The sequence below is a fragment of the Herpailurus yagouaroundi genome, unplaced genomic scaffold (assembly GCF_014898765.1).
Source record: "Herpailurus yagouaroundi ecotype Mexico unplaced genomic scaffold, PumYag 186, whole genome shotgun sequence".
Classification (NCBI taxonomy): Eukaryota; Metazoa; Chordata; class Mammalia; order Carnivora; family Felidae; genus Herpailurus; species Herpailurus yagouaroundi.
In genome coordinates, this window is record NW_024412417.1 from 2,500,456 (window position 1) to 2,523,608 (window position 23,153).

The following is a 23,153-nucleotide window of genomic DNA, read 5'->3' on the forward strand; positions in this document are numbered from 1 at the left end:
ATCCTTGAGTTTAATAGTGTTGAAGACTTTTTAGGATTTTTTTCATCCCACCTAGCCGATTTAATATCTCACTTTTCCATAGCCTGCAATTCTTTTCTTCAGTGCCCCTTCTTCCTGTTGCAGTGGCTTAGTTCTTTCTAGACTCCAGAGGTAGATAGAATTATGGTACGAAACACAAAGTCATTATGTCCTTAATTGAAATTGTCACGTAAACCTTTTTTTTTTTTTTTTTGGTTTTGAAGTTCTTACAGATTCATGTATGTAGTTCTATGTCACTTTATCACATGTGTGACCGCCATAACAATCAATATACAGCACTGTTCTGTCACCACAAAGCTATCATTCCTGCTACCCCTTTATATTCATACTCACCCTCTTCTACTGTCCCTAACCACGGACAACCACTAATCTGTTTTCCATCTCTATGATTTTGTCATTTTGAGAATGCTGTATAAATGCAATCATGCAGTATGTGATATGTTGAGATTGGCTTTGTTTACTTAGCATAACACATTTGAGATCCATCCAAGTTGTTGCTTATATCAGTAATTGGTTCTTTTTTATTGATGAATGGTATTTCATAGTAGGGGTATACCAAAGTTGTTCAACCATTTACCTATTGAAAGATACTTGCATTGTTTCCAGTCATTGGAAATTACAATAAAACTCCTATGAACAATCCTGTGCAACTTTTTGAATGAACATAAGTTTTCATTCTTCTAGATAAATGCCCAAGAATGCAACGGCTGGGGGGTTTGTTTAGTTTTTTAGGAAACTACCAAACTGTTTTCCAGAATGACCATACATCCTACCAGCAATGTATGATTGACTCAGCTTTTCCACATTCTCACCAGCATTTGGTATTGTCACAGTTTTTTATTTTAGCATTGTAATAGGTATACCGTGATAACTTATCATAGTTTTAATTTGCACTTTTCTGATGGTTAGTGATATTGAACACTTTCTCATTTGCTTATTTTCTCTCTATATATCCTTTTCAGTGAAGTGTCTCTTCATGTCTTAAGCCGTTTTCTTTTTTTTTTTTTTATAAATTTTTTTTTTTTAACGTTTATTTATTTTTTTGGGACAGAGAGAGACAGAGCATGAACGGGGGAGGGGCAGAGAGAGAGGGAGACACAGAATCAGAAACAGGCTCCAGGCTCTGAGCCATCAGCCCAGAGCCCGACGCGGAGCTCGAACTCAAGGACCGCGAGATCGTGACCTGGCTGAAGTCGGACGCTTAACTGACTGCGCCACCCAGGCGCCCCTCTTAAGCCGTTTTCTATTTGAATTTTTTGGCTTTTTACTATCGGGTTTTGAGAGTTCTTTAGATTTCTTAGAAGTCCTTCATCAGATATGTAGTTTGAAAATATTTTCTCCCAGTTGATTGTTTGTTCTTTTCATCCTTTGAACAGGGTCTTTCTCAAAGGAAGTTTTAATTTTGATGAAGTCCAGTTTATCAATTTTTCCCCTTTATGACAATGCTTTTCTGTCATATCTAAGTAGCCTTCATCAAGCCATAGGTATTGAAGGTTTTCTTCTATGTTACCTTCTAAAAGTTTTAGAGTTTTATGCTTTATATTTAAATCTAGGATCTAGTTTGAATTTTTTGTATAAAGCATGAGATTTAGGTGCCTAAAGGCATCACATGTAGTGATTCCATAGTTTACATCTAACTGATGACAGCAAATAAAAAGTAGTTGCTAAGTAGCTAATATGAAATGTAACTTGCTTTGTTTTTATGTTATTTTGCTACACCTCTTACAATAATATATATAATTGAAGATCATTGTAAATATCAAAAAATGTTCAAAGAAAAAAGTAACAGGGAAGTTGGAACCATAGAAAAATTAATACAAAAAGTGTGAGAAAAGTTAAAGGAAAAACTAAACCTCTGTTAAAGGCACTTCCTCTCCCTAGAATAAAATGGGAGCAGAAAGGAAACAGAAGCTAGGTGCTACCTCAGTACTACTAAAAAAAAAAAAAGAAACTAATCTGTTACAACAGTTATAAAACCATGTGGGTAGAAGTGCCTTAATGGTCAGCTAGTCCCCTGAATCCTCACTGCGATAGTCCCTTGTCTCCCAAGGGCAAATATCCTATAACAGGGAGTTTTAATATCCATCCTTAAATGACTGTGACATTTTCTTATATGATCTATCAAAACACCTTCCGTTTGTTTCCGTCCATTGGTCCTAGTTTTACTCTTTGTGATAACCTGAGTAAGTCCAATTCTACTTCGCGTGACAGCCCTTTCAATGTTTGAAGATGACTCTAATCCCCCGCCCCTCACATACACTTGTGTTTTGTTCTCCCTTCTAAACATCCTTAGTTCTTTCAACCAATTTCCTTATTACATGGATTTTAATCACAGGTGCTATCTAGATGCTTCTGTGCATAAATCTCAATTTTTATCCTCACAAAGAAAATACTCCTGATGTGACCTGATGAATGTACTTTTGGATGGAAGTGTCATTTCCCAGGTCCCTAAATAGCATTAACAACAAGTCCTGAGAGGTTCTTTTTTTTCAGGCTTAAGCCATGTCACATACTTTGCAGAATACTTTTGAACATCATCACATTTTGTCTTGTTAGATTTGCTTGATTACTTCAGCCTCTTAAGATCTATTTCAGTTTTACTTTTCTAGTCCAGGCGTCTTAATTTTATTTCCCAGATTGGTGTTACCCTCAGATTTAATTAGCTAGTTTTTGTGTCTTTAATGATAATATATTAACCAGTACACAACTCCGATCAGAGCTGCACAACATACTGCTAGGACTCACGTTCTAGGTCGCTATCAATCTATAATTAGCACTTTTGGAGAATAATCATTAATTTTGTTTGGAATACTTCTAAGAGAGCTGTTAGACAGCCCATATTTCTCCATTTTGTCCTTTATCAGAGTCCTTAGTGGACTGCTTTCCCAGGTATCCTCCTGGCTTATTCCCTCACTTTCTTCACAGTGGCTTTCCCTGACAGCTCACCCAATTTCTCTATGTCTTTGTACCTTGATTTATGCTCCTTCATATTATTTTCACCACCTGTCATAATATTTTGTTAGTGTATTTATGAATGTCTCCCCCAGTTAGAAGAGAAACTCCAATAGAAATTTAGTCTATTTTATTAACTGCCACCTGCTCAGTACATGCCATATTGAAGTATTAACTACGTATTTGTTGAATAAACAAACGAATGAATTCTAGATCTGCTCTATATACCAGATAGGCCTGATAACTTAATAGTCAAACATGTTACTTTGAATAACAAAGTGTTGTGTAATATACAACTGTTTTAACATTTATGCTTTGACAGTCATACTATTGTCAAAAAGGAAATGAAATTGGTCATTGTTTTATTCAGTAAATATTTATGGAGCAACAGTAGTATGGCAAGCATTGTGCCAAGCACTTGGGATATATCAGATTAGATTTGAAATTGACCACCAGTCAATATAATTTGTTTTTCATGACTTCTTGCTGGCTCTTCATTAATTACTCATAACATACCCCTTTTATTAAATTTTCTAAATTTTTTTAAGCAAGGAGTGAGCACAGTCTCTACCAATATGTAGATTTGCAAAATCAACATTTTCTTTCCTTTTTATTTTTTTTTATTTTTTTTTAATTTTATTTTTTATTTTTTAAAATTTATATCCAAATTAGTTAGCATATAGTGAAACAATGATTTCAGGAGTAGATTTCTTAATGCCCCTTACCCATTTAGCCCATCCCGCATCCCACAATCCCTCCAACAACCCTCACTTTGTTCTCCATATTTATGAGTCTCTTCTGTTTTGTCCCCCTCCCTGTTTTTATATTATTTTTGTTTCCCCTCCCTTGTGTTCATCCGTTTTGTCTCTTAAAGTCCTCATATGAGTGAAGTCCTATGATTTTTGTCTTTCTCTTACTAATTTCACTTAGCATAATACCTTCCAGTTCCATCCACGGCATTGCAAATGGCAAGATTTCATTCTTTTTGATTGCTGAGTATTTCTTTCCTTTTTAAAAGTCAGAATGACATTTATTTTTCTTATATACTATCCATTCTGTCCCACAAAGAGCACTAATAGCACCATGGAGGTATTTGCAAGTACAGTACAACCTTGGTTTGTGAGTAACTTCTCCTGCGAGTGTTCCACAAGATGAGCTAACATTTCTAATAAATTTTAACTTGATAAATGAGCAGTGTCTTGTAATATGATTAATACATTACATTGAACGTCGCATGATCACAGCTTAGCCAATGGTTCTTGAAATTTGCTTTGATATACAAGTGCTTTGGGTTATAAGCATGTTTCCAGAATGAATTATGCTTGCAAACCAAAGTTTTGCTATTCTCAATAACCTGAAATATATATATATAATAATCTGAGATTTGCCCTTCTTGACCTTTTCAACATCCTTGAACTTGAGTTTCTTCATCTCAGTCTGGAAACTAGAGAAAACAGAAGCAAAGTACTAGGTAATGATTCCTACTTTCTTTTCACTGATCAATAGGGTATCCTTTCTTGGTCTTTCTTTGATATGAATAGAATTTAAAATAGTTTGACTTTGTTTAGTTTTGTAATTTTTATTAATTTTAGTACAGAGAGCTGTGACCTTTCTAATACTATTCTTATAAATTAGTAGCATTCTTTTACATGTATCCTATATGTCTCTATTTTTTACTTAAAAATGTCCCTTAAAAGTCACAGTACGGGGGTGCCTGGGTGTGTCAGTTGGTTGAGCATCCAACCCTTGGTTTTGGCTCAGGTCACAAACCCAGGGTGGTGGGATCAAGTCCCACATCAAGCTTTGTGCTGAGAATGGAGCCTGCTTGATATTCTGTCTCTCTCTTTCCCTCACTCCCTCCCTCTCTCTGCCCCTCTCCACCCCTCTCCCCTGCTGGCTCACTCTCATGCTCCTGCGCGCTCACGCGCTCGCTCGCTCGCTCGCTCTCTCTCTCTCTCTCTCTCTCCCCCCTTCTCCCTCTTCCTCTCAAATAAAAAAAAAATTCAAAGTTCATCACTGACTCATAAAAAACTAAGTTATTTAACCTACCTATCATCTTGGAAAGGCATTTAAATGAAGTACGTATCTTTAAAAATACTCAATAAAATTAAATGGATGTTTACACCTCGCTGCCGTTTTCTGAAGTAAGTTTTTTCACTGGAATGCTGGCCAGAAGCATAATAGCTGAAAGAAAAATATTTACTACTGATTTAGATCAACTGAGACTTTTCTACTTTAAAAAGAATACATTAAGTTTGGTTATCTGTCAGGTGTTCATTAGTGTATTGTATATACAAATGAACCAGTGATAGGCTTCTTTGAAATGAAAATATTTATATGTACCATACTTGCTTTCTCTGCTATTCTGTCAGTCTTATGTAGAAAACAGAATACTTCAGGATTAATCTTCAAAACATTTTGCTGCTGCTGATTTTATAGTTTTATAGATAATGGATAGTATATGTAAATGAAAGTAGCTATTCTAGTAGGACGGTAGGATTGTGGATGATTTTTATAGTAGTGTGTTTTAATTTCCTCTAATTTTTAAAATAATCTTCTTATTTAAAAAGAAAGCCTTTAGCTTTGAAATGCATGTTAAAATCTTGCATAGTATTGGAAAGTTCTTATTCTCTGTCTTCATGGCTGAATGATTGATTTATTAAGACCTTCAAGAAATCATTCCTTCCCTCACATTGTTCACTTTTTTCCTGTTGAAGATCCAGATTTATTGCATCATGCCTTTTGTAATGGTATTGTTTGTAATAGAGAAAGGGGAGAAGTCTAGCTCCACGTGAAAACCAAACTAAATCAGCTCAGAGAGAATTTAGGTCAGGTTTGAAAAGAGGAAGATGAAGATCTTAGGTGACAAAGCACATAAGGAGGCAAGCTCAGGAATACATTTTCTGTAACGCTGTGTTCAAACCAACATTTATCCCAGGAGTTTGCAAATTATGGTTCACGTATAAGGTGAGACAACATCTCAGATTTTTTTTTAGAATTTTTCACTTGTGGCACAAAAATAAACTCTACTTATAGTAATGCTTATTACTCTAGCAAATGTGCAACTGGAGTGCTGTTTTTGCTCTTAGAAAGTAGGTGGGAAGAGCAGATTGTATTGAATAAGAGCAACCTATATACAAAACACTAATATTAACACATACGGATCACTTGTTGTGTGCCAGATATTGTTCTGAGGGCTTTGCTTAGAATAAGGCATTTAATTTTCTCAAACCTGTGATACAGTGTTGTTATCCCCACTGCACATGTGTGCAGATGGGTCATCTGAGGCAGAGAAATTTAAAAACTTGCTTGAGTTCACACATAGTTAATTAAGTGGTAGTATTGGAATCTAAATCTAAATAACCTAGGCTCCAGAACCCGTGTTCTTGGCCACATGGTGTATTGCCTTTCAGTCAATGCAGCGTAGCTCTTCATGTATTGGCACCATATTTTCTCTGGGTCTTTTCTACTTTTTTTTTTTTCCTTAGACTTACCCTTTTATTTTAATAATTATGGAAAAATTCATATAGCCTACCCCCTCCCTTTTTAGAGTGGAGCCATAATTTTTTTTTAAAAACATTTAAACACTGAACAAATTGTTTCTTCTATTAAAACTAGTAAAAATGGAAGAGTTAAGTATTTGAAACACAAATGATGTACTGGATAGAGCTCATTTCCCTCTGTTGATCCTAAATTATGCAGTGTGAAGGTCTAAGTAATTCAAATTAAATGTTTTTAGAGTCCTATACCCTTTTGTCCATAAAATACTATTTCTGTTATTATATTTTGTCTTCCATTTTTTTTTAATTTTTTTTTAACTTTTATTCATCTTTGAGAGACAGAGAGAGACAGAGCATGAGCGGGGAAGGGGCAGAGAGAGGGAGACACAGAATCCAAAGCAGGCTTCAGGCTCTGAGCTGTCAGCACAGAGCCCGATGTGGGGCTCGAACTCACAAACTGAGATCATGACCTGAGCCGAAGTCGGATGCTCAACAGACTGAGCCACCTAGGTGCCCCTTTTGTCTTCCATTTAAAAAAAAAAAATAAGGAACCTTTTAAATAGAGAGTTATAAGGTGTTGTGGAATATCTGCATAAAATTTACTAGTGAAGCAAAACTTTAAAGGATATATCAGAAGCACAGAATGTCACACATAATTCTTCAAGCAGTCCTTGTCATGGACATAAATATGCTTTATATGCTAAATAGACTCTTGCCAACAGATGTGACTCTTTTAGCAGTAAGCATAAATCATATAATAATGACCTATACTATATCGAAATTTTACTTCACAATTGAAGCTTACTATTTTTAGGGCATTATAAATAAGAACATATAAATCTGAGTTGCAAACAATACCCAGTGGCAATCATACTAGATACCAGTAGTTTAGCAGTTCTTTGGGGTGTGGGTGAATTTTGAAAGCACATGCTATAAAACTACTTGTCTTAAAAAGTAGTGTTTGGTGTATATGCTCATTCAGAATTTAAGGCACAAAATATTCCTGCTTAATTTTTCAAAACTCATTCTCCATTTTAAAATCTGTGATATTGGGGCGCCTGGGTGGCGCAGTCGGTTAAGCGTCCGACTTCAGCCAGGTCACGATCTCGCGGTCCGTGAGTTCGAGCCCCGCGTCGGGCTCTGGGCTGATGGCTAGGAGCCTGGAGCCTGTTTCCGATTCTGTGTCTCCCTCTCTCTCTGCCCCTCCCCCGTTCATGCTCTGTCTCTCTCTGTCCCAAAAATAAATAAACGTTGAAAAAAAAAAATTTAAAATCTGTGATATTATGCCGAACTTCAAGTCAGTATCTATTGCTTCTAGAGTTATTGGGCTCAGCACTCTAGAATTAATAAAGAAACTGATAGAATATATAGAAAGAAAATATTAATATAGAACATTTCCTCTAGTGTCATATCTCAATACAGTGAATATAGACAAAGAGAGTCAATTCTTGTTTTTTTTAAAGAAAAAAATTTTAAATTCAGTTATTTACTCTTTTCCCTTACAGATTGCAGATTTTGGTTTATCAAAATGGCGTATGATGTCCCTCTCACAATCACGAAGTAGTAAATCTTCACCAGAAGGAGGGACAATTATCTATATGCCACCTGAGAACTATGAACCTGGACAAAAATCAAGGGCCAGTGTCAAGCATGATATATATAGGTATAATTGTTACTTTTGCTCAGAGTTAACTTTGTATAAAAATAAGATTAATCAGAATTTCAAAGCTACATTTTAAAATGTGATTTTTACTCTTCTCTCTCATAAGTGTGGCAAAAATAGAGACCACAGTGATTAATATTTTTCAAATAAAAGATTCCTTGCTTTAAGCTACTTTTACATCCTTGAAAAAAATTTAAGGCACATTTTTTGTCCTGTGAATTTATAATATAGTACTCAAAGGTTTTTTTTTTTTTAATCATATCTGACATTGATGGAGGAGGGAAGGAAACAGTGTGGTCAACACTTAACACTACAAAAGGAGATAGTATTTAGACCAAAAAAAGTCAATAGAGTAGGGCTGCATAAAACCATCTTTTTTATTGCTGTTTGTTTTGTGTGAATAATAGAATCATGTAATTAGAGGTCTTTAAAGAATCATCCACAACAAATCATCCTTTCCTGTAACTTCACATTTTTATTATAGTAATTTGCTAATTTTTCAAATTGGATTAATTCCCTTTCAAAGCAAACCTGTATATAAATATTCATGGTCTTGGTTGTATTGGTAGTTCTTTATACAGTATTTCACTACCTTGTCCCTTTCAAAAATGATCTCTCCGTAGTCAGCTTTTAAAATCAGTGCTATTTTAGTTTATTATGCATAGTTAGTTTATAATGTATGTATATTTTTATCTTAAACAGCTATGCAGTTATCACATGGGAAGTCTTATCCAGAAAACAGCCTTTTGAAGGTACGTGTACTTTTTTTATTTTTTATTTTTTTAATTTTTTTTTAACGTTTATTTATTTTTGAGACAGAGAGAGACAGAGCATGAACGGGGGAGGGTCAGAGAGAGGGAGACACAGAATCTGAAACAGGCTCCAGGCTCTGAGCTGTCAGCAGAGAGCCCGACGTGGGGCTTGAACTCACGGACCGCGAGATCATGACCTGAGCCGAAGTCGGCCGCTTAACTGACTGAGCCACCCAGGCGCCCCTGTACTTTTTTTAAATCTTTAAAAAAAATTTTTTTTTAATGTTTGTTTTTGAGAGAGAGGGAGACAGGGAGACAGGGTGTGAGTGGGGAAGGGGCAGAGAGAAGGAGACACAGAACTCGAAGCAGGCTCCAGGCTTTGAGCTGTCAGCCCAGAGCCTAACATGGGGCTTGAACTCACGAACTGCAAGATCATGACCTGAGCCAAAGTCAGATGCTTAACTGACTGAGCTACCCAGGTTCCCCTCACTTCCTTGTTCTGGATGACATCAGGTTGCTAGGCCACATTCAGAACTATCTAAATAAAGCCCATCTTATTTTGAATCTGCCTACCATTCATTTTGTGGAAACATACTATAAAAACATAATAGTTTATCAATTCTGAATCCACTGTATATTGGAAACTATACTGGATTAAGGGTCAGAAAAAGGTAGATTATAATTCTTGTTCTGATAGTAATTAGCTCTGTGATCACGCCACTAAATCTTGAGTCCTCTTTTTTTTCATTTGCAAAATGAAATTTTTGAATATTTATTTTTGATTCAGTCCAGTTCTAAAATTCTTTATTTGAAAATTTTATTCATGCTTCTTCTGTAATAACCAGCAATCATTAAAGAATAATTTCAAAGTTTTCTGATAATACTGTCCATTTCTTTATTCTGATTCTTCCATTCTGTTCGTAAGGGTCAGTTTGATGTGTAACAACCTCAGAATCTCAGTAGCTTACTAAATAAACGTATATTTCTCATTCACGTATGATGTGAGTGGCCATCCTTGGCTATACTAGGTTCTACTCAGTTCTACTTGTGCTCTGCTGTATTCACATTCCATTGGCCAAATCAGATACATGACCAAGCTTGAAATTAATGAGGTGAGGTGAAGCTATAAACTCCACCACAGGAGGCAGACAAATCTCAATGACTGGAATATATATTTGTACATATATATTTCTTTAACAGAAAGCGGGGGGGGCGGGGATAATGCATTATTCCCAACAGTTTAAGTTTCCCTCGTATTTAAGTAATCTATTAGATCATAATATATTTCTAATAAATGAAATATATTTGTTTTGACAGAAGTCACCAATCCTTTGCAGATCATGTATAGTGTGTCACAAGGACATCGACCTGACACTAATGAAGAAAATTTACCATTGGATATACCTCATCGAGCACTCATGATCTCTCTAATAGAAAGTGGATGGGCACAAAATCCAGATGAAAGACCATCTTTCCTAAGTGAGTGTACAGTTTTAATTTGGACACTTGGAATTAGAAAAATAGTGACTATACTATGAATAAAATATTCCTTGAAAAATTACACAAGTTAGATGGCAAACTTAAAGGTTTTTTTTTTTTAATTCAGGTGCTGTTTTTATTTTATGAGATGAGATTAGAGAGATAAGGAGAAGCTGTTGGGCTACCACCAAAAGGTTATAAATCTACTCCAAGTACAATAGAATAGCATTAATATGTGTGTTGTATGGAAATGACATGATCTAATTTAAGTTTTGAAGAGAGCACTCTTGTTGCTGTGTGGAAAATTGACTGAAGAAGGGCAGGAGTGGATGCAAAGAGACCAGCTAAGAGACTGTCAAGAGTTTACTAATTAAGGTGGTAATCCTAGATAGAAAAATTAGATAGATAGAATTAAGATTTATTTCAGAGGTAGAATGGATCATCATCTAAATGTAAACATAGAATATTTTTATGACCTTATGGTGAGCAAAGAACTCTCTATATGACATCAAAAACAAGATACATGAAAAAAAGGATAATTGGACTTGGAAAAAATTGAAAATTTTTGCACTTCAAGAGATGTGATTAAGATAAAGTGAAAAATAAGCCACAGACTAGGCTTTTAACTATAAAAGCAATGAAATATATTTAATTAAAACATATTTTAAACATATAATTAAGATATATCTAATTATAGTTAAAAGAAACATCTTTTAACTATAAAAGCAATGAAATATATTTTTTACTCGCAATTTGTGTTCACTGCTTATCATTACTATATTTAAAAAATCGGGCGCCTGGGTGGCGCAGTCGGTTAAGCGTCCGACTTCAGCCAGGTCACGATCTCGCGGTCCGTGAGTTCGAGCCCCGCATCAGGCTCTGGGCTGATGGCTCAGAGCCTGGAGCCTGTTTCCGATTCTGTGTCTCCCTCTCTCTCTCTGCCCCTCCCCCGTTCATGCTCTGTCTCTCTCTATCCCAAAAATAAATAAACGTTGAAAAAAATCAAAAGTTGCTTGTAATGGATTCACATTTATTTCCCAGAGCTATCTGGGAGGGTCTATATCTCCCTTGTCCCCAGTGCCACTTCCAAATACTCATTTCTTTTCCATTCTCTAAAACTTCTAGCTCCTATGAAGATCATACCATTAGGCAATACTTACTTTTCTATAGACTTCCTGGTTTTTCTTTATTGTTCTTTGAAGACTTTGACTTTTGGCTTAATGATTTCTCTACCCTGCATTGATCAGTACTTAAAGGAGCCCTCTGCAGATCACAGAGCTGTCTCTCTGTGTTACCTCTCCCCTCTTTGGTATTGTCCTCTGAACTCTATCTGCCTTGGTCTGCCCAGACTCTCAGCCCCCTCTCCTCAATTAACTTCCCACTCAGTTGAGAAGTGAGGTCCCACCTTACTTTCCCTATAAGCTGCAGCTGGAAACTCTCTCTAGGCAGCAAGCCTGGGCAGTCCTAGGGCTCACCTTGTTTCCCACCTCAGAGATCTCTGTCCTTTGTTGCCCAGTATCTAGTGTATTGAAAACCACTGTTTCGTGTATTTTGTTTGTTTTTTTTTTGGTCATTTTAGGGCAGGACGGTAAATCCTACCCTATTGCTCCAGAAGTGGAAGTTATTGGTTTCTCTTTAAATTAGTGGCCAAAACTACACACTAAACACTACTTAGCAATTCTATTATGCTTCTCAAATACATCTCTAGTATTCCATTCTCAGAGATCAACTGTTCTTAAGGTGTGGTACAAGGACCCCTGGGGTGGTTGGTTCCTGAGACTTTCACAAGGATTCACAAAATCAAAACTGTTTTCAGAATAAGAAATACTAAGATATTAATTTCCCTTTTTATTCTCATTCTCTCATGAGTACACGGTGGATTTTTTCAGAGGCTAAATCAGGTATGATGGTTTCACTGCTCCAGCAATTAATGGAATGTGTTCTCATACACTCCGATGTTTTAAAATTTTCTCAGTTATAATTTCTAATATAGTAAGTATCAATAGATATGACCCTCATATACAAAAACTGGGATACTCAATAATTTTAAAGAGTCCTGAGACCTAAAAGTTTGAGATTTGCTGTCTTAATCAGTGATTATATGTATTACTGTAGGAGACACACAAGTCCCATTTTTTTATGTTTCCAAAGTGAAGATGAAATTCCATTTCAATCCCCAAAAAAGCAAAGTATAGGGAGAATATTTTCTAACTTCTATGTGTCCCTCAACAGTCTTCCACAGACTTTATCTTATTTGTTAATTTTGGAGAAAAACTGAGCGTGCTTACCTGGTCCCTTCTCAGTTTTTTTCCTTCTTTTAGATGTCAGCCTATCTAAAGGATACATACATTTTCTGCTCCCCCATGTGGAAGTAGATGTAGACTCTGGCTGAGTAAAGCTGTGAATTCTTTCCAAGCCCTTTGGCTACAGATCTAAAGGTAATTTCTCTATTAATCTTTATTGGTCATAAAGGTGATACTTTAATCATCATTTATCATTTTTTTTGTGGCTTTTCTTGGTAGATTCTGAGCTTAGGAAAAGAAGACAGGGTTAATACCTTAGCCTCCCTTCTTTTAAAATTTTTTTTTTTACTTTAGAGAGAGAGAGAATGCAAGTGGAGAGAGGGGCGAGGGAGAGAGAATCTTAAACAGGCTCCACAGTCAGCATCCCACTACCCTGGGATCATGACCTCAGCTGAAATCAAGAGTGGGACGCTCAACCAACTGAGCTAACCAGGTGCCCCATGGCATCCCTTCTTAAACCTCCTTCGTCCCATGCTCCATCTTCCCTTTAACAGATCACCTGTTCTCACACTGCACTAAGAAATAGAAACCATAAGAGAGTACTACCCACAGTTCCACTACCGTATCCACAAACTTCATTGTACTTGTATCCATCTTTCCTGCCTTGTCTCTTTTCCAGTGGAAAAAAGTGTCCATATATATACTTAACACAAATGTAAACGTATCACTTGTGCTCTGGATACAATTCCCAAGCCCTCTTCAGCTTCTCGTCCTTATATTCTGTCTCTGTTCTTGAGTGTCCATCTCAGCCTATCTAGTGGGTCATTCAGCTGTCATATAGATATATTCCATTATTATCGCCTATCTTTATATAGGAAAAAAAATCTTAACCCCATATCATCTTTCAGTGTCACCTCATTTTTCTGCCCCCATTGAAATCTAAACACCTTGTAGGAATTACCCGTACTTGTTTTCCCTGCTTCTTTCCGTCTAATTCAGTTTTTGACAAACTTACATCAGTCTTCTGTTTTCATATCTCCACGAAAGCTACACTGTTGGAGTTACCAAGGATGGTAATGTTAGAAAATCCTGCTTATCTTACTTGGCTTCTCACCAGATTAGACATTCCCTCCTTGAAACTTTCTTTCTGGTGGCTTCAAGACAGAAGAAGCTACACTCTCAGCATCCTCTCTTTCTCAGTCTCTTTCACTTCCTCTACTCAATTTCTAACTGTTGGAATGCTTCAGAGCTCTAACATGGATCCTTTACTACCTATTTACTATCTATACTCTCCCCCTAGGTGATCCAGTCCACACCAAAGCTTTATATACCATCCGTTAGTGATGCTCAGTTTTATATCCGGAGCCCTGGCCTCTCCCTTTGGCAACAAGTTTATATGTTGTTGTTGTTGTTGTTGTTGTTGTTGTTGTTGTAGTGATTATGATTGTTTCTATTTCTTGGCTATTATGAATAATGCTGCTGTGGCTGCTCATATGCAAGTCTTTGTGTGAACATGTTTTCATTTCTCTTATATTGGTACCTATGAGTTGAGTTGCTGAGTTGCATGGTAAATTTATCTTTCATTTTTCAGAAACTCCTAAATGTTTTCCAAAATGGTTGCATCATGTTATATTCCCATTTTTGAATTGGTTTATTTGCCTTATTATTGTCAGAGCTCTTTATATATTCTAGGTATAAGTCTTAGCCAGATCCATGATATGCAAGAAATATTCTCCCAGTCTGGGGCTTGTCTTTTCATTTTTCTTAATAGCAGCTTTTTGAAGTGCAAAAGTTTTCAGTTTTTTTGAAGTGCATTTACAATTCTTTATGGACCCTGTTTTTAATGTCATATCTAAAAATTATTTACCTAACCAAAGGTCATGAAGATTTTTCTCCTGTATTTACATTTAAGTGCACAATACGGTTCAAGTTAATTCTATGTATGGCATGAGGTAAGAGTCTAAATTATTTATCTTTTTTCATGTGAATATCCAGCTGTCCTAGCACCACTTGTTGAAAAGATGATCCTTTTCCCATTGAATTGCCTCAGCAACTTGGTCAAAAAGCAATGACCGTAACTATAAAGGTTTATTTTTAGACCCTCAAGTGTATTCCATGATCTATATTTCTATCTATATGCATATGTAAAGGCTCTTAACAGAGTTGAGTGTCATCAGTTTGGGGAAAAATTGACCTAGGGCCTTATCAGGTAAATATTAGCATTTATATTTTTCAATTTAATGATTAGATCTGAACTCAAATAGTTTTTTTTTTTTTTTCTCATGTAGAATGTTTAATAGAACTTGAACCAGTTCTGAGGACATTTGAAGAGATAACTTTTCTTGAAGCTGTTATTCAACTAAAGAAAACAAAGGTAAATTGCTAAATGAAATAATGGAAATTGAAATTTAAATAATCATATATAATTCATGGAGATTTTCAGCTTAGTTAAATTCCATTTTTGTGTATCTACTTTTCACAAATACAGGCTACAGTATTAGGGCGGTAGAGTTTACCAGAGACTATGAATACTGTTTTCTCTGTCACCAAAGAGCTTTTCCATTTCATTCAAATGGCCAATTCTAGATTTCAGAGACATTTCTAGAACTCCCATATATCAAATGTAAATTTAAAATGTGTAATGAATACCAGTTATGTACAATGAATGCCCTAAGTCACTAGAGTTTTTTTAACCTGTATTTCTTCCCTAATGTTGTAATATATACAGAGTAAAGAAATCTGGGTTCTTTCACTTCTTTTTATTCAATGTTCTTGGGCTTTTTTTAGATTTATAAAAAGTTAAGCTATAGAATTGTATTAATTGAGACTAAAATGTGTATTTTTTATTGCTTTATTTTGGTTTGTTTTCCCACTCAAACACTCCATGTTACATAAATCCAAGTAACCATTGCTAAGAATTACTTAGAACAATTGTCTTATTGACTCATTCTGGCTTTTGTAGATCAGAACAATTGAAGGGCCCTATTACTGAAACATTTTCTTAATATTATAGATTTGAGGGATGCCTGGGTGGCTCAGTTGATTGAGTATCCAACTCTTGATTTCATCTCAGGTCATGATCTCATGGCTCATGGGTTTGAGCCCCACATTGGGCTCTGTGCTAATGCATGGAGCCTGCTTGAGATTCTCTGTCTCCCTCTCTCACTCTCTCTCTCAAAAATAAATAAACATTTTTAAAAATTTATCAAAATGTATTAAAAAGTAACCATACAGCACTTTAGGGACAAAGTAAGCATAGTTGAGCTCAGCAAGTGCTGAGTTTCATTAAATTGCATTTGAGATATAATAATAAAAATAATCAGCTATTAACCAAAGTCTTAAGTTGTGAACAAGCATAGTCTACAATTTATGTATCACTACATGACCTTGATTGCTTCTTGCAATTTGCTGTATCTTTGACATAACCTTGGTTTAAAAGGGAAATGTGTGAAGAAGACGACTACCTTTAACCAAACTGAAAATTGAAGATAGCAGTATCAGTGCCTCTTTTTAAGGCACTAAAGAACTGTGTTTTAATTCTTTTGATAGCTTTTCACTGACCTTCCTACTTCTCAGTAGGTACAATCTTTTTTAGCACATTCCAGTGTCTCCACTTCTTAGTAGCTACAGACTTCTGTAATACTTATTTTTGCTTTATCTTTTCAGTTCTCTTTGTCTCCTTCCAGCTTTTTCTTCTTCTGCCAAGCAAAGGTGAATAGAGGAATTGGTTCTCTTGGTTGTAAAGTGGAAGAGAACCATATCAGTTTTTTTTCTTGTCCCCAAACTACTTAAATACTATGACCTATATTCAAAATGGTTAATTTTGGGGGCGCCTGGGTGGCGCAGTCGGTTAAGCGTCCGACTTCAGCCAGGTCACGATCTCGCAGTTCGTGAGTTCGAGCCCCGCGTCAGGCTCTGGGCTGATGGCTCAGAGCCTGGAGCCTGTTTCCGATTGTGAGTCTCCCTCTCTCTCTGACCCTCTCCCGTTCATGCTCTGTCTCTCTCTGTCCCAAAAATAAATAAACGTTGAAAAAAAAAAAAAAAGGTTAATTTTGGGGTGTGGCTCAGTCAGTTAAGTGTCCAACTCTTGGTTTCAGCTCAGGTCTGGATCTCTGTTTGTGAGTTTGAGCCCTACGTCCAGCTCTGCATGGTAGCATGGAGCCTGCTTGGGATATATTCATATTCATTCTCTCTCTCTCTCTCTCTCTCTCTCTCTCTCTCTGCCCCGCCCCCACTCACACTGTCTCTGTCTTTCTCTAAACAAATAAATTTTTAAAAATTAAATAAACCTTAAATTTTAGAAGAAATTTTGTTTTTTTTAATAAAATAGTTTAAAGTACATATTTTCAAATACCTGAATACCCTTTGATGATAGCATTGCTAAATTACTAAAAAAGCATTACTTTCTTTGGCGTTTTTAAATAGCTATATTGTTTTCACTCAACATTTTTTTAAAAAGAAATTCTGTATCAATTCTGTGAAACTAGTAGGGAAAGAATATCATTTCTGTTTGATGGATGAGGTAACTGAGGTATAGTGAAAGTTACATAATACCCTACGCAGCTAGTTAATGGCAGGGCCAACAATAGAATACAAATTTAATAAGATTTTTCATCAAGAAACTTCTGAAAACAAAGACCACCAGTTAAGGTGACTCGTTTGAGGTTCCTACATTTTTTTCATTTCTTTGAACCAGGTCCCGTAATTTATGTTTTCACAGATAGCCTTTCTTATAAATTAAATAATAACAACTGAACCAAAAGGAGTTTCTCCTTAATATTCCATTTCATTTCCTTCTAGGGATTGATTTACTAGTTCATAAATAACTTGAATTATCATAACTGATTAGTTATGAAAAATAATGTTACTAATTCAAGGATATTGCATTATCAAAAATGTTTCAGTAAATTTAAAATCACAGAAAAGCCTTGTATAACAGAGACAGACCCAAAGAATAACTCTAAAAGTTCACATAAAAATGTATTTAACAAATGTTCATTGGACTACTTTGTGCAAAGTGCTATGGTAGGTAGATTATAAATACAGATGAATAGTTGCTTTTCTTCTAAAATTCCTTACCCGGTAATGGAGAAGACCGTAATAAGTATGAATAATGTAGGGCTGGGAGCAGTTGGCATTATGTTGGTTTGGAGAAAAAAAAAAAAGCATACTGATAGGTTTGTTTTTTAAATCACTCACTAGTGATGGCAGTTAATCCAAGATTGCTTTATAGAGATGGGAATAAATCACTAAATGAGTTTAATAGAGAGGTATAGCATGTATGTAACTCATCTACTTAATAGCTAGTAGCATTTATTGAAGGCTAACTAAGTAATCTTAGGGCTTTTTTTGTTTATAATCCTCCTTACAGTATTCCTGAAAAGTAGGTATTCTTATCTCCAGTTTGCAGATAAGTAAACTGAAATTAAGTCTCACACCTAAAATCCAATGGTTAGGTATCCTGAGATTCTAAACCAGACCTGATTGGCTACGTAGCCCCCATCATTCCATTAGTACCCTCTGCATCCTTTACTTACTCCAGCCCTCAGTTTCTTATCTGTAAAATAATACTGTACTTACAAGCACAGTGCTTAAAATATAGTAAATGCTTAAGAATTATGGATAGATACATACACATACATAAATTGAAATTTATTAAGTACCTAGTTTTTATCAGACACTTTATATTCATTCCCTCACTTAATCTCTAAAACGATCCTGCATGTAGGTATTAGTCAATCTTTAAAGATAAATGTGCTCAAGGTAACCAATTAATATGAGGCAGGATTCAAAGTTTGTTTCTCTATAAAGTTATTACTCCTATACTACACTGTCTCTACATTTAGATCATATATCCTCAAATGATGTAACTTTACTTTCCATTTGTTTTGTATAAACATAAATTATGTTAAGTAGATTGTATTTTATTCATAAAGCTTCCTAATCACTTCCAACTAAAGTACATGTATGCATTCATTCCAGTTACAGAGTACTTTGAGCACTATTCACTTATGCGACAAGAAGGAAATGGCGTCATCTCTGAACATACCTGTAACTCATGAGCCACAAGAGGTAAAATTATGTCAATAAACTCAAAATGTGAGAAGAATATGAAAAATCATTAAGTCTTGGGCTGCCTGGGTGGCTCAGTCGGTTAAGCCTCTGACTTTGGCTCAGGTCATGATCTCACGGTTCATGGGTTCGAGCCCTGCGTTGGGCTCTGTGCTGACAGCTCAGAGCCTGGAGCCTGCTTCACATTCTGGATCTCCCTTTCCCTCTGCCCCTCCCATGCTCACACTCTCTCTCTCTCTCTCTCAAAAATAAACATTAAAAAAATTTTTAAATTAAAAAACAAGTCATTAGTCTTAATTCCTTCCTTAATATGTGGGAAGCTAAAGCTAAGCTAGGGAGATTTTAGGATTTATTAGGTAGCCCATGGCAATCTCCAGTTTGAAATCCAGTGTTCCTAATTCTCATGCCATGTTCATCTCATTGAATCATACATAGTCCTTGCTTTTCTGTTTGCCATTAACTTTTGTCCTGTCATTGTTTTATACAATGAGCAGTATTCCTGTGTGGTATATAGACAAATCATTGATTATAGTTTTACCATTATATTTATCCAAATGTAAACTATCCAATGTACACCCTTATCCTTACCTCCTGCAGTGATTAGTGGAAGGAAAATGCCATTTGCATGACCATCTAAAAGGAAAGATTTCTTCAGTAACATTCATTCATATTTCAAGTTAATAATTTCTCCTAAGAATATATAAAGCTTATTATTTTATATATGTGTTTCTTTAATTTTGTAAGGTATAAATTGTAATAGTTTTGTTCTTTTTTATAGTAAACCAAAAGCAACAACTATTTAGAAATTAAAACAGTGTAACTTTTAAAATGATTTTCTATTAACCTAAATCATTTATCCTCTGTTTACTTTAGGAATCGTGTGGATCCTCTCAGCTCCATAAAACTGGTGGTTCCACTGGAGCCTCAAAGTCCCTGTCAGCGTCTCAAGACAGTGATTTTTTACCTAGTATGTAAACTTTTCAATCACTATTGCTGTCAAGGTTTCCTTTTTTTTTTTTTTTTAAGATCGTATCATTGGTAAGCAGTCATGGTTTATATGGAACATGTCTTTCATTTGCAGTCGTGACTCGTTTTTTTTTTTTAAGTGTCAGAATCTAAAGATGTGAAAATAGTACTGGGATGTTCTACAAATACATTAAAATATTGAAGGCATTATGTTAGACTCTAAAAAAACATATCTTCTAAGGGAAGAGTAATATTTCTAAATAACCATAGTAAAGAGATAGAAAGTGATATGGATGTAAAGCTATGGTAATACACTGGAAAAGTAACAGTTTTTACAAAGTATTTCACAACAACCTTGTGAGGGAGATATTCCTCATTTTACAGATTTTTAAGATCAAGACTTCCTGGATCACATAGTTAGTAGCTGGCAAACCCAAGACTCGAAGCCAGGTCTTTTGATAAATATTTTCATGTCACTCCACTACACCATGTTGTCATCATGAAGAAATTGTTTCTGACTGAAGGTTGGACCTATAGTTATAAAGATGGGCCTTCCAGGCAAAAGGAACAACATAGAGGCACAGAAGCAAGAAAACACAAAGAACAGTGAGTAGTTGGGTTTAGCTGGTGAAGAGGATATGAATTAATAAAGATAAAAGATCAGTAGGGTAGAGTCATACCATCACAATTTCTATCACTAGGCTAAGCTTTTTCTCTTGGGTGGGAAGCAACTATTGCAAATTTTTGAGCAAGGGTGTGACTTGATAAAAAACTTTTTGCTCTAGGAAGACTCATCCTGTCTAGAATATGTGGAATATTTTGGAAGGAAAAGGAGAATGGAAGTGGGGAAACCAATCAGTTAGACTTTTGGCCTGTTACTGCAGTACACGAGAGATTATGAGACCTCAGAGTAGAAGAAGGAAGAAAGAGTGAAAGGGATGTTATGGAGAACACACTGAGGGGCTTTATAGCTCTTCACTTGTGGGAAGAAAGAATTTATAGATCTCCACTTATAGGAAGGAAGACAAAAGAACTGAACAAGTTATCAAGCCTGGTGACTGGGAGAACATTGGTGCTATTAACAGAAATAGTTGAAACGGATTTTAGAGTTAGATGTGTAATTAAGTTTTTAGTGTTTTGAATTTGAGGTGCTTAGCAGCACACATGAGGGTGATGTCCAGTGGGCTGTTGAAAATTTAAGACTAAGGCTCAACGAAGACAGAAAATTTAATTACATAGATTTGGGAAGAGAGGTGACAGTTGAGGCCCTGAGATTGAATAGGATTACCAGAGAAGGGTGTAGAAAAACACACATCATAAATAGATTTAGAGGACACACTTAACGTGCTGAAGGAGAAAGAAGACACAGAAGAATTATGTGATTATATGAAGAAGTAAAATTCCATAATTTATAATTTACATAAACACAAAAGTATGGTAAAAAACTTTCGTAAACCCTTTTTGTTCTAAAATGTATTTACTTGTGGATTAGATTTATGAACCAGCTTTAATTCCAGTAAAAATGTAAAGACATTGAATACTATACTCTGTATGATCCAGATGTTGATATTTTAGCTAATAAGAGTAGCTAAGGACTCTTCTGCCCCTAACGAAGATACTGTGTTTTGTAGGAAAAACTCAAGACTTCTCTACGCTGTATCACTATCCAGTAAATCACAGTTGTGATGGTCACATTTCTGTAGCTCAAAAGGTGACCTGTTGTGAGCACAGGACCGCCCCATGCTCTTTAGCAGTGATAAATCCACTCTCAGCTGAGGGAAATTCAGGTAAGTATACAACACTTTGTAAATGATGCCGTTTACTTCACAGCTATATGTTCAGTAGATTTGCCATACAGGAAGTTTTGTCTTTATTTCTTCAACATGATAAATATGTACCTTCTTAAGAAAGAAAGCCCTTCCAATCCTGGAAGCTGTGAGTGCTGACATGTAATAATAGGCCCACATGGTATTCCATGAACACCTATCTAGTGAGGGACTGCCAGGAGGAGGTGTGACTTAATATGTTACTAAAGGTAGAGTTATTTTTGTTTTTTTAAAAATATGCAGGTATCTTTTATATTAAATATATAGATATAGAAATATAGATCTAGATATCTGCAACAGAGTGGGGCTTGCTCCTATGGATCTGTAGCATATAAAAAGGCTTTTTCTGGGAAGGGAACTGAAGGGAAAAGAAGAGAGAACCCAAATATCTGTATGTTTCCTGAAAATTAACAGCATCCCCCAAAGTACTTGTATTTCATATTAGCCTAATCACAGTAAAGTTGGGTTTTATTCCTTACTGTTTCTTTTTTCATCCAATTTTTTTCATAGCTGTCTATCTGTCTTCAACTCATTTGTCATCCCTTGCTCTCCTACAGAGCGATTACAGCCTGGCATAGCCCAACAGTGGATCCAGAGCAAAAGGGAAGATATTGTGAGCCAGATGACAGAAGCCTGCCTTAACCAGTCGCTGGATGCTCTTCTGTCCAGGGACTTGATCATGAAGGAGGACTATGAACTCATTAGTACCAAACCTACAAGAACCTCAAAAGTCAGACAGTTACTGGACACCACTGACATTCAAGGAGAAGAATTTGCCAGAGTTATAGTACAAAAGTTGAAAGATAACAAGCAAATGGGTCTTCAGCCTTACCCGGAAATACTTGTGGTTTCTCTATCACAATCTTTAAATTTATGTCAAAATAAAAGCTTGTAAGTGACTCTCTTTCAAGAAGAAAAGTTATTCTATGAGAGTATTTTATATTTCTGTTGCCTTTATCATATTGTTTTTACAAAATCCACATGAGTATTAGAAGCTTTCATGGAGTTTCTTCCTCAGGTAAATATTAGTCTTCTCCTGTGACATTACAGTTTTTTTTTTTTTAATTAATATGGTAGAAGGTTTGCATTTTGCTAGATAGTTCGATTTCTCTTTGGTTAATTGAAATTAGTTTTCAAATATAATGTCATTCTTGTACATAACAATGTCTTACGGTATCATGCATTTCTCATGGAAGCCATTTTCATATTCACTTTCTTTTGGATTATTTATTACTTGTCTCAGATACAGTTTGGCTTTTTGAAATGTAACCTTTAAATTAGAGATGGTACAGCATTTCTCATGCGTAGTCCCAGGTTCAAATCCTCTCCAAAAAAGTTGTTCATTAAACTTTATTATCCAGATTACATTTTTAAATCTTATTCATTGGAATCTCTTTAAAAAAATATTTCGAAGATAAAATACAAAATATATGAAGAAAAAATTTATCTTTCAGCATGTTTCCACCCTCATTTCTAACCACAACCAGCAACCAAGGTAACCAAAGTTAAGAACATAATGTGTATCCTTCTTTACCCTTCTTCCTACTCCTATGTAAAGTATATGCTCATTTGGGAAAGGGTCTTTCATTAGTATTATCATTTTAATACGTTATACGGCACTAATTTTTGCACTTAATAGTACATCATGTGTAGCCTTCCAG

At 35.5% G+C, this 23,153-nt stretch overlaps 1 protein-coding gene across 2 annotated transcripts in view; it reads left to right on the top strand.

Annotated features, from left to right (window-relative positions):
• RIPK2 (receptor interacting serine/threonine kinase 2) overlaps positions 1-22,857 on the top strand; it is a 30,041-nt gene extending 7,184 nt beyond the window's left edge. For both annotated transcript variants that reach the window (XM_040493927.1, XM_040493928.1), the window contains exons 4-11: positions 7,997-8,154; positions 8,857-8,906; positions 10,224-10,385; positions 14,917-15,002; positions 18,611-18,700; positions 19,574-19,667; positions 21,298-21,453; positions 22,050-22,857. In XM_040493927.1, the coding sequence (XP_040349861.1) occupies positions 7,997-8,154; positions 8,857-8,906; positions 10,224-10,385; positions 14,917-15,002; positions 18,611-18,700; positions 19,574-19,667; positions 21,298-21,453; positions 22,050-22,387 (1,134 nt within the window). In that variant the 3' untranslated portion in view covers positions 22,388-22,857. The remainder of the gene's footprint in view (positions 1-7,996; positions 8,155-8,856; positions 8,907-10,223; positions 10,386-14,916; positions 15,003-18,610; positions 18,701-19,573; positions 19,668-21,297; positions 21,454-22,049) is intronic.
• Positions 22,858-23,153: the final 296 nt, after the last annotated feature.